An 11,835-nucleotide genomic window follows, 5' to 3' on the forward strand; every position below is an offset into this window, starting at 1 on the left:
ATTAATGTCTTTGAGTTAATAGTTGCATGTAATTAGTCATGTGTGAGTGCTTTGTTTAATGTTTGTGTTAATGTACTTGTGTTTGGATTCATTAGGTACCTGACGACCTGTGCTGGGATAACCAAGGGAAACTTCAGAGTAATACCTGATGATGTAGAGTTGGTGGTTTGAGACGCTACATCACATCCGTTACCATGGCAACGGGAACAGACAATCCCGGGTATGTAAGCGAGGAGGCTGACACCGTCAACAGGGTTTCATCGTATGATAATAACGTTCACAGCGGTCGTAGGACCTCCCCCATGTAAGTAATTTACGACTGTCATAGTTGAGATGGAGGTGGAGCTGGCACTGTCCCAAATAGCCCTTGCAGCACTCGATGTAATTCAAGTACTGGCCACAGCACAATGCATTTCCTGATTAGAACAGAGTGCATTACATCATGTTAGATTAGATAATGTTAGCTTAGCTTAGCTTTGTACGAAGGTGTGATAAGGTAAAATAAGCCAATGTAAGCTAAGCTGAGCTAAGCTAGGTTGCATAAAGTTAAGGTAAGGTAAGGTAAGGTAAGGTAAGGTAAGGTAAGGTAAGGTAAGGTAAGGTAAGGTAAGGTAAGGTAAGGTAAGGTAAGGTAAGGTAAGGTAAGGTAAGGTAAGGTAAGGTAAGGTAAGGTAAGGTAAGATATTCTTAACTAATCTAAAGCATGTTAAGGTAAGAAAAGAATCGGTATGGTTTGGTTAGGTCAGCTTAACTTCTCTTAATTTAAGCAATTTCAGATGAAGTCATACCCTTTCATGTGTAAGTAGCTTAGCTTTGCTTGCTTCAATAAGCCTCCGCTCATACACACAGCCACATTGTGATGTAGGGTTTGATGAAGATATACTTGCGTGTATACTATATTACATACATGCGTGGCTAATGGCTAATTACCAAATGCCGCACAATAAACATGTAAATGTATTCAATTAATCAAATATAAAGTCGTATGCGCAAGAATAGCTGAAGTACTTTTACAATTCGCTGTCAGATTCACCGATTTCAAAACAGTGAGCTCACGAGGACCATGCCCCTTTGGTTAAAAAATGTAGATCCGTCTAACATAAATATTTTACAAACATATATCAAGCCTTAAAACAACATCCAAAAATAATTTATGGTAAATGAATGTTCAGTCTGGAAGGGGGTTTCGCAACATTGCATCACAAGCAAAGTTTATAACAAATAATCGATGGTCATTTTCGATTATTTTCAGAGAGAAAGCCAAGCCATGGGATATATTCCAAGAAGATGCCAAGACGAGCCTGTCAACTTCCTCGGAATACGAAATATGGAAGACCATCAACGCCATCGTCAAATTGTTTACGTACATCGTTTTCATTGGTCTTATTCTCGGTTCGTCCGTGATGTCCAAACTTTGCATATTCTATATGACGTACCATCTACCCATCCATGATCATTTTATACTTGGCAAAGAACAAATCAAAGACAACAATACGGCTCATAATGGGAACAACAGGGTACGGTTCCTGTTGAAACAGAAGGACCTGATTGTAGACATGAAATGGGTGTGGTCACTTATTCTCGTCATGTGGGCCCCCTATGTATTCACGGCGATGTCGTGCACGTGGAGGATGATCACAAAACAGAACAAATCGGTGCAAGTACTACCTGTCATTGTGGTGAGTGATACTGGAAAACATACTCAGAAATCATGTTTCATATTACCGCGAAGAACCTATGTTAGAATTGATGTTCACACCGATTGTCTGTAAAGAGGAGCCATTTATGAATATTGGTGTCACACTTAAACTGTAGCCTGGGGAGTTGGGATTTGTATTTAAAAATATGTTAGCGGTTAAATATCAACCCAGAGGCATCGCAAACAGCGTTAACTGGCACGCCCTCGTGCTTATCTGACTACCTACAGATATTCATATGGATTGATTTTATTACTAACTTTTGTCGCCAGACGGTAGTACAATGCAACCCACGACAGAGAGTCCTGAAAACGTTTTCTGAAATAGCATTTATAAATATTCTATTATGTTATTCTCTCAAGAGAAAAGAAAGAATGACGTTTAGTATATTTCTTAGCCAAGATTACCATTTTGTACATTATCTCTACGAGGGGATGTCATTAAGTTTTGAGCCTTGCATCGAAAAACACAAAATATTAGTCCCCGTGAGTCAAGACATCTTTTCTGCCAGTCGCTGATGAAATCTCTGTAAAAGGCGCCATTTTGGTCCTCAAACCAAGCCTCAGTAGCAGCAATAAGCTCATTATCATCCTGAAATCTACGACCACACAGGTGTTTCTTGAGATTTGGGAACAGATGGTAGAGTAGGGGCGGGGGGGATGCGGCAAGTTTTCGTACCCGCATTCCTGGACAGCAGCAGCTGCAACACGAGAGGTGTGTACTGGAGCATTGTCTTGATGTAGAAGAATACCACGTCTGATCTTGCCCCGGCGCTTCTCCTACATTGACTGTCGCACTTGCCTTAACGAGTTAGCGTAATATTCCCCATTCATTGTCTCTTCCTTTTGGTAAGTAATCTATGTAGATGACGCCTTTGCTATCCCAGATGACTGTCGCCATTACCTTCTGCACTGATCTGGAGGCTTTGAACTTTTTGGTCCTGGGAGAAGTGACATGTTTCCATTCCATGGATTCTTGTTTGCTCTCAGGATCATAGTAGTGGATCCAGGTTTCATCACAGGTTACTAGCCTAAAGTGAAAATCTTCTGGATTCTTGTTGTATCTGGTTAGCATGGAGTTGCTTATGGTGACCCTTGTTTGCTTCATTTCATCTGTCAGCATTCTTGGCACCCATCTTGCACACACCTTAGACGTGACGAGATGTTCATGAAGAATTGTCTCGATGGATCCGTGTGAAATGCCTGTGGTCTCCTCTATCTCGTGGAGTGTGATTCGACTATTTTCCAGCACAAGTCTATGCACTCTGTCAATGTTTTCCTGACTAGTGCTTGCTGTTGGGCGACCTGGACGGGGGTCATCTTCAAGACTCTCTCTACCATGTTTAAATTCATTGACCCATCGTTTGATGGTAGCAGATGAAGGGGAGGACTTCCCATAAACTGCTGAAAGCCTTTCTTCAATGTTCTTCGCCGAGTTTCCTTCAAGAACTAAAAACTTAATTACTGCTCTATACTCAATTTTATTCATTTTCCCTGCCGTGGTGTGCGTGTGTGTGTGTGTGTGTGTGCGTGCGTGCGTGCGTGCGTGCGTGTGTGTGTGTGTGTGTGTGTGTGTGTGTGTGTGTGTGTGTGTGTGTGTGTGTGTGTGTGTGTGTTTCTGTCAATGTGAGCTGTTCCATAACTTCTGAGAGTAGGATACCCAAACTCATATATCACATCAGCTACACCCCAAGGTTCAATGTCGTACCATAGGCTGTAACATCTGGGTATGAAAAATGCTCAAGGCTCAAAACGTATTGACATCCCCTCGTATGCGTGATCTACGTTACTAATGAATTAACAAAGTCTAGAACACGCAAATACCTTGTTAAAATCTCAAAATGATGTGAAATAGCTCAAAAAGTAATGAGGAAAATGTGTTAAAGCTAAACAGCAGGTTACTCCAGATTCCTTTACAATAAAAACATAATTAAAGTTTATATCGTTTCGTTCTTTTAAGGGCGTAACCTACCTGACCTACATATAACAATATTTAACATAAAATACTGGACGTAACCGACATAGCGAGGCAGATGCTTCAAGAGGATACAGCAAATTGCAGTAATATGTCACAGATGATACAAAAAGAACAAGACAAAAATCCCTGTGATGCAATGTACGAGATGACATGTGATCTACTTGGCAGCGAAAATACATTCTTTTCTTATAGAACTAATACCTATCGCTAATACAATACGCACTATATAAAATCCAGCTAATGACTTAATCAATGCATTTGCTAGGTTATGTTTCTAAGGCGTCTTGACCTTGGTAACGAAATTACATTAAAGTGAACATTCTTAACCTAATCGGACTCCCTCTAACAATGCTATCCTTCGATACCTTTCCATGGCATCTATAGGTTTTGTTTCATCAATACATAATATTCATTTGTTTGTAATAAGTTATGATAATAAGTGTATTATGATAATAAGTGTATTATGATAATAAGTGTATTATGAGCTACAGAGCTATCATACAATGAGGGGTAACAGAGATTACCAAAAATGTTACATTTTCCGAAGTTCTTCATTATCCCCATCTGTGCCCTTTTCAAGAAGAACACTGTATTGATTTGTGGTCAATAGTAGCTGAGATTATGCAAAAGGCAAAGTTTTATTCCATATTTGTTTCATGTAACATTATGATGATTGAAACTAAATGGTAAGGTAGATTACAGATGGTAGTAACGTGGATTCCATGATTTTTGTTTTCAACGAGACATCTATGAGATTTATTTTTCCAAAGTTACAAGCTGTATCCCACCAACTGTCCCTGGTTCTGATGGAGAGTGTTGTACTTATAAAAAAGGGGAACATCAACCTTACTGTAATTACATTTATGTGTTCTTAGTCTGTGTTATTCGATTTGTCACACAAATCAGGTAGATTACAAAACAAAGTCTGAAGATGCCTGCATTTGTTATAAGACTGAAACGGGCCAGGGGAGTGTTCCCTATTCGTGATTTGTGCACACAGTGTTCCATGAGTTGTTACCAGTTAAAACTTATTCAAAGAAAGTCAAGACTTCGTTTTCCATAAAATATACTTTGGCTATTGGTTCCACTCTACAGAGGATTGGTGTTCAGCTACACGCACTTGCACTAAAAGGCGACTATCGTTATCGGGTGGTCAGCCTCGGTGACTGGGAAAGAATCAGTGATCATGCGGACAATGGTCACGACTGATGGGTGAAATAACAGACACAGGCAGCTATTGATTGTTTGATCGGCATTTTAGGTGTCAGTAACGAAGCAACCAACTTATTGGGTAACTCATGACGCGCTGCAAGTACGCACTTACACGTTTATTTTTAAATACTTGAACACTTCTGGTCAAATATCAGTGTCTTGTGAGATTGAGATCCGGATTACAACTGGCCTTCAGCAATTTATACTTTATGCGTATCAGCTGACACATGTCAGTGTAATCCAGTTACGTAGACCGGTGTTCATCCTGCTGACCACTGGATTGTCTGCTCCAGATTTGATTATTTGCAGGCCGCGACTATTTACCTGGAATAGTGTTGGGTGAGTCGTTAATGAAATTGTAAGTGCAAGCTCCTTAAAGGACAAGAACTACACTGTGCTGCTGTGGTAATCCCGTTTGTTTCCATACAAATATAACTGGTACCGATGATGTCTTTCTATCTCCAGGCAAGCCTCGTCGAGATCATTCACTCCATCGGCCTCTGCGTCTTTGTCTTCCTCGTCCTCCCAAACGTTGACCCGTTGCTCGGTTTTTTTGTGACGTTTAGCGTAGCTGTGATTCCTGCGATCTTCAGAATATTTGAAAGAAAGGAACAGAATGGCAATGCTGACACAGGAAATGACTCCACGCAATCAACAGCAATGAAGGTCGTGAAGGGAGTTTTGAACTGCGTCCTGGCAGTTGTACACATAACGACTGTTGCCCTGTGGGCACTGAGAACATACACCCAGCAAGACAACATCACAAACGCAATTCTACTTCCTGTCAGCCTCGTTCTGATATCGGTCACGTGGTGGGAGAACTACGTGAGTGGAATCAAAGGTTTGGCTACAATACGACGTAACATCCGTGAACAGAGGGTGAAGATTGATTTAATTACCTCCGTCATTAAAATAATTACTACACTTGTTGTTCCGGCTGTAATCTTTGCTCCTGGTGGCGATGACTGCGCCGCAACTTTTTTCCTTACAAAGAAGAATGCTACAGGATGCTCCATATATGGGACGATGACTCTTGAAGATGTTAGAGATGCAACATCTTCATGCTCTGCGCAACTCCCTTTTCTGGTAGCTGCAGTGTGCATTCTGTGCAGCGCGGTGTGCTACGGCATGTCCAAGGCCTGCTGCAAGGTGCGTGCACAGATCCCGTGTTTTTCAGTCCCAATGTTGTTTTCGACGCCTGTTACGTTTGGTCTCATCCTGCTTTCCTACTCCGTCAGTAATATTAATGGACAGTTCCTGGGCTGCAGCTTCGAGTGGGTGCAACCAATTCCAGAGTTCTCAGACTTCCTGCTGCAGTTTACCGTGGATTACTGGATTCCGATCGGCGTGTTTGGGTACATAACCTTATTTTGCATTGTCGATCATATTTGGCATCCGAGCGACGAGAGACTGGCCAGGACATACAGGTAGGAGAACTGGTATTATTTCGTAATATATGATAAATTCTCGACAGTTATCCAGTGTGTTCGGAGACCATGCTTTCCGGGCTATCTTGCTTTGAAACACTATACTTATGCATACGTGTACAGATATTTACGGATATGCCGATTCGCTGGTTTGTAAGTGACATTAAAGAGCGCAAATATTTCTCAAAATGTATTTGCCGTAAAGCACTTTGTATTTTTCACTTGTATAAGTTGTTAAATCCAGTGGCAGCCCAACTCATAAACCCAGTTACGAATATTACAGGTTATTTGCCAAGCCGCTGTACTGTGGAATACTGCTTGACCAGTCGCTGATCCTGAACCGGAAGCGTGTGAAGGAAGCCCACATAGAAACGAAGGTACGTGAAGTATCGCCATCAATGACCAATCTTGATGATGAGAGTGAAGTATTGCTGTCAGTGGTCATTCTTGATGAGACCCGAGAACATCTGGGTTAGAATTTATCATCAGTCAGCCATGTGTCTCGTGAGAGGCGACTAACGAGATCGACTGTCAGACTCGCAGACTTGATTAATGCAAGTCATCGTGCCCCAGTTGCGTAAATCGGTGGTCAACTGTTGATCACTGGATTGTCTGGTCCAGACTGTTATTTACACCACCATGATATATCTGGGTTACTGCTGAGTGCGGTGTAAAACTAAACCCACTCACTTTCTCACTCTTGATAATGAGACATTCTGCGTGTTCATAATGGTTTAAGGAACTGCTCTCGATGTCAAAGGCCAGCGTTTAAATGTGAATCCCAAATACTATTACAGAACCTTCCAAGCATAGGTATAAAAACAAACCGACTCATCTGAAGATTTCAATGTCTTTAACGCTATTTTTGAAAGAAACAGAGAGGAAGAGAGAATACACAGTAATGTGTACCTTGTTCATGTGAGTGCAGTGTGTGAGACCCTCATGCAGCGTGTCTTTTGGTGTTAGAAGGGTGAAGTGCGGGTACGGGGTGGCAGAGGAGACTTATATGGGAAGTCGAGTGTTTGTAATGTGTCATCAAGTGTTTGGAGGGCGGGGTATGTGTGAAGGGTTATGGATCGGGGTTGACAAAATGTATTGTTGAGTTGGTAGGTCGAGTGTTTGTGTGAGAGCAGATGCAGCATATCGTCTAGTGTTTGGATGGCAGGTGTATATGAGGAGATTTGGATCGGGGTAGACCGAATGTATTGTTGAGTTGATAGGTCAGAGTAGACACAATATGTCTTCTTTTGTAATCTTTGAGGGGTGTATGGGATATGGATCAAGGTATGCGCATATATTGTTTGTTTGGTTGGTACAATGTTTGTGTCTTCTAATGCTTGGAGGGCAGGGTGTATTCGAGGAGATCTGGATCGGGTAGATATGATGTATTGTTGGGTTGGTAGGTCGAGTGTTTGTGTGAGAGCAGATGCAACATGTCTTCTAGTTTTTGGATGGCAGGCTGTATTTGCGGAGATTTGGATCCGGGTACACAGAAAGAGTAACTCGATTGGGAGTGCTTTTGTAGACCCTTCATAATTTCTAAAGTTATGAAGGTGGAGTGTCATGTGAAGGATTGGGAACATGGAGTTATATGGGAGGGTTGTATAACTCTAAATCGATGGGGGTGCGGTGTACATTTTGGGTTTGATTCAGTATGAGAGACGCACCTATACCTATGAGGATATGCCCAGTCCGCACGTTATCCCTGGGCTGTTGGTCTGTGTGTGGGTGTAGCTGCTTCATGGGTTAACGTCCATAGATTACCCGGATATTTTGAAGCACAATATTTCCTTGTCCTGTCCACAGTGGTGTGTTATGTTTCTTAGAGTTTTCCCTGTAAATCTTATTGAATTGCTCAGCGTGTTTCTGTCACGAGAGGCTTTTACACTCTTCAAAAGATTACAGCTGTCTTTGTCCTTTTGAAAAACGTTTCAGTTCCACAAGATACGTTTAACGGTTAACTGCCTTTGCCATGGGTAAGCTTTGTGAACGAGTGACCTAGTTTCACATAGCAGACTAGCAATACTCTCGTCCTTTCGCCCAATGGTTCAGATGTTAACTCCTGTATGAATAGGGTCGGTAGCCTAGTGGTTTAAGTCCTTGCTTGTCACGCTCAAGACCCGCATTCGATTCCACAGATGGGTACAATGTGTGGAGCCCATTTCTGGTGTCCCCTGCAGTGGATTGCTGGAATATTACTAAAAACGGCGTAAAAGCGCACTCACTCTTTCCTTTATTGAGTTGCTGCATGGTTTGAATTCATTGAAGTGATCGTAGTTTCACCAAATATTCAGCTATATACCATTCTGTATTCTATATACCATAGTGTTCTTGAAGTGATCGTAGTTTCACCAAATATCCAGCTATATACCATTCTGTATTCTATATACCATAGTGTTCTCGTCCAGTCTGACTAAAATAATTTTTTACTAAGAAGTGAGTGAGTGAGTTTTACGCCACGTTTGGCAATATTACAGCAAATTCACGGCGGGGACAATAGGGCTTCATGTGTTGTACTAATGTGGGGTATCGAACCCTGCCCTTCTGTGTAAAGAGAGAACGCTTAAACCACTAGACTACCCCGTGGCCCTGACTCAGGATTCACAAGGATCTATGATTCATCTAGTTCCAACATTACAAATAGATTGAATCATTTTATTTAACTCGAAATTCAACACAACTCCGTGGCTAAAGCCAAATACCTACATTTCTACCCGTACACCCAAGGTTTGCTTTATTGTCGTGAATGTAATAAACTGCAAGGTCGGGTTGACCATAAACAATGCCAAGTACGTGTACAGCCATTGGGAGCTCCTTGAAGTCCTTGAGAGTCATACATTTATCTTACTGACTTCAGCTAATAAAGCGTAACAGAATATTTATGTGACCCAGCTCGGTGTGAGTTGTTTGTTTAGTATAGGCTACATTACTCGGCAGTCCGATAGTAGACAACAATAGGCCTCTATAACAAATTCAAATCTTCTTAAAGTGTCGGTTTTATAAATATAACCTTTATTTATCTGAAAGTTTGTTGTCTTAACCCTGATGAAAAGTTATCTGTGTCATGGGACAATCTGGAGGGGCATACCATCAATCTACTTTTCGCGTGTCACCTAACTGAAATGTATTTCACAACGTAGGGGCCTTGTTTTGGGCGACATAAAATATCAACCAGTCAATCATCAAAACATGATTTAAAAAATAGAAAACAGAAAAACGACCTATCGGTCCTATTACTTATGGGATGCGAAAAAAACCCCATCAACATTTGTTATTTTTTTATTTTGCCTTGCCAGTAATATTCGAAAGCTTCTTAAGTTGAATGAACGATGGATTGATTTTATGAGCAAAGGTCTACACTTGACAGTATAGTCGTGACTTGATATTCAATGAATATGAATGGTTTTTATGAGGATATGGGTCGTTCTTTTGGGATATTACGGTACCATCTAAGGGGATGGGAGCAGAGAGAGGAATCGAGTTCCCGGAAATGTAAAGAATACAGCCCTTTCTGTCTACGTTCTGAATATTCAATCACGATTTGACAGAGATTTTTATTCAACATTTTAAAGGGTGGCAATAAGACATTAAAACGTATCTGTAGCTATTTATATACGTCTGTTTAACCAGTGTAAGAATAACACTATTACGTATGTTCCTCGTAAAGTCACAGAACATTTTTCCTGCTGTTACTGTCACTTTACTACGCACTGCTCATGCGCAGATAAATTACAGTCGTTAGTAATAAGCTCCATTAGCGGACAATACCAGTGGAGCAAATGTGTGTTAGGTCAGTAATGAAAAAAGACATGTTATTATCTGCCCTTGCCATTTCATAGTTATCTCTCTTTCCGGGTACTCGATTCCTGGAAATGGGACGGATTCGAGTAACCGATTACCCGTTCCAGCCCTACCAGATACTGTACCCATGTGGGGATTCGAATCTTCGGGGTGACAAGCCATCGTTTTAACCACTAGACTACCCTAAATGTTCCTGGTAGGAATCGCTGACATAGTTTCAAGCACTGTAATTGAAAAAAGAAATTGAATTTAGGTATTCGGAGTGACAAGCAAACACTTTAACAATTGTGCCACCCCAATTAGCTCACATTAGGAGTGTTATCTATCTTCTCTCAACTGTAAATAATTACCTGAAATAGTTACCCTTTTGGCATTATGTTCAAAAATAGAACAGACTGAAGCAGGTATTTTTGATTACTTGGCCATGTCGTATACTAAATCTACTCTCTGAAATGAGCATGTTTCACAGAAATAACAGTTCATAAGTTACAATCATGAAATATATGAAACGTAGTTCAAAGACTGTGGCATTCTTTACATGCCATATATTCATGGAATTATTTGTTTCAGGATACGTATTACAGAATGACACACACGCATCATAAGAAAATGGGAACTCATTACTTCGAACTCATTACTTTATGGGCTTCACATAATTGCGACACAATCTGAGGTGTAAGATCATATATATCTACACATGTATCCCCTTCATGAGATAAATCTTCTTTCATCAGTTTGTGTCACGGAGCGTTTGCGTTAATAATAGTGCTAATAGTTTAGTCAAAGGGAGAATACCTTTAGCTCGTACTTTGATGATACATGCCATTTGTTTCAGGAGAAAAATGTATCACGAGTGAACGTTCCTCACCTCGGCGACAGTGATGTCTTTGACTTGAGGGACACCACCACTATGAGGAAGGACGACACCCCTATGATCTATGTGTGTGCTACCATGTGGCATGAATCGGAGAATGAAATGATACAGATGCTGAGATCAGTGTATAGGTGAGAATATGAGCTGTCTCATGTTTACACCGCCTTCGAAAAAACCGTCTGCCCGGAGGCCCGGTGCCGGTTGTTATTGTATCGGGCCGGCCGGGTTAATATTTGCAGTCCCTCGTTGCCTTCAGTAAATTCTCTGTCTTTTCTTAACTGGAATGTTTTCTCATAATTGTTTTCTTTCTTTCTTTTTTTATTAACCTTCGGGAATCATCCACGGTTTGTCAAGTTACGATAACTTTATTTTTCACTTCCTGATACTTCAGCGTTCTGATCGTAGGAATGTGAACAGTGTAGTCTGTTTTGTTATTATTTGTTTGAATTTAAAGAAATGGGCCTGCAGATTTTCATTCAGGGACTGTACGTTTTGAAGTCTGCAGGCCCCGATGGCCGACTGGCAAATTAAAGCATTGCAAACGCAGCGTATACACGTGACACATGCAGTGCCCGGAGCTCTATACCGTTCGATCAGCTGTTTTTGAGTTCACTTTCACCACTTTATTTATATATTTTATACATTACATCTTTTGCACACTCAACATAAACGTAACTAATCATTTTTAGAGCAGTTTTAACCCTGTCAGATTATGTTTCACTGGTTTTAAAAATCCAGCCGAGAGGCAGGCGCCATTTTGTTTACATTTTACATAGTGGGTAGCGATCTTCATAACAAAATGAAATGATATTTTGTAATTTAATATGACGGTAGGATAAACACGTTG

General features: G+C 40.9%; 1 protein-coding gene across 2 annotated transcripts in view; it reads left to right on the forward strand.

Annotated features, from left to right (window-relative positions):
- LOC137281300 (chitin synthase chs-2-like) overlaps positions 1 to 11,835 on the forward strand; it is a 38,167-nt gene that overhangs the window by 413 nt on the left and 25,919 nt on the right. For both annotated transcript variants that reach the window (XM_067812468.1, XM_067812469.1), the window contains exons 2-6: positions 96 to 304; positions 1,253 to 1,679; positions 5,352 to 6,313; positions 6,597 to 6,690; positions 10,950 to 11,119. In XM_067812468.1, coding sequence (XP_067668569.1) covers positions 195 to 304; positions 1,253 to 1,679; positions 5,352 to 6,313; positions 6,597 to 6,690; positions 10,950 to 11,119 — 1,763 coding nt within the window. In that variant the 5' untranslated portion in view covers positions 96 to 194. The remainder of the gene's footprint in view (positions 1 to 95; positions 305 to 1,252; positions 1,680 to 5,351; positions 6,314 to 6,596; positions 6,691 to 10,949; positions 11,120 to 11,835) is intronic.

This window comes from Haliotis asinina, chromosome 4 (assembly GCF_037392515.1).
Source record: "Haliotis asinina isolate JCU_RB_2024 chromosome 4, JCU_Hal_asi_v2, whole genome shotgun sequence".
Lineage (NCBI taxonomy): Eukaryota > Metazoa > Mollusca > Gastropoda > Lepetellida > Haliotidae > Haliotis > Haliotis asinina.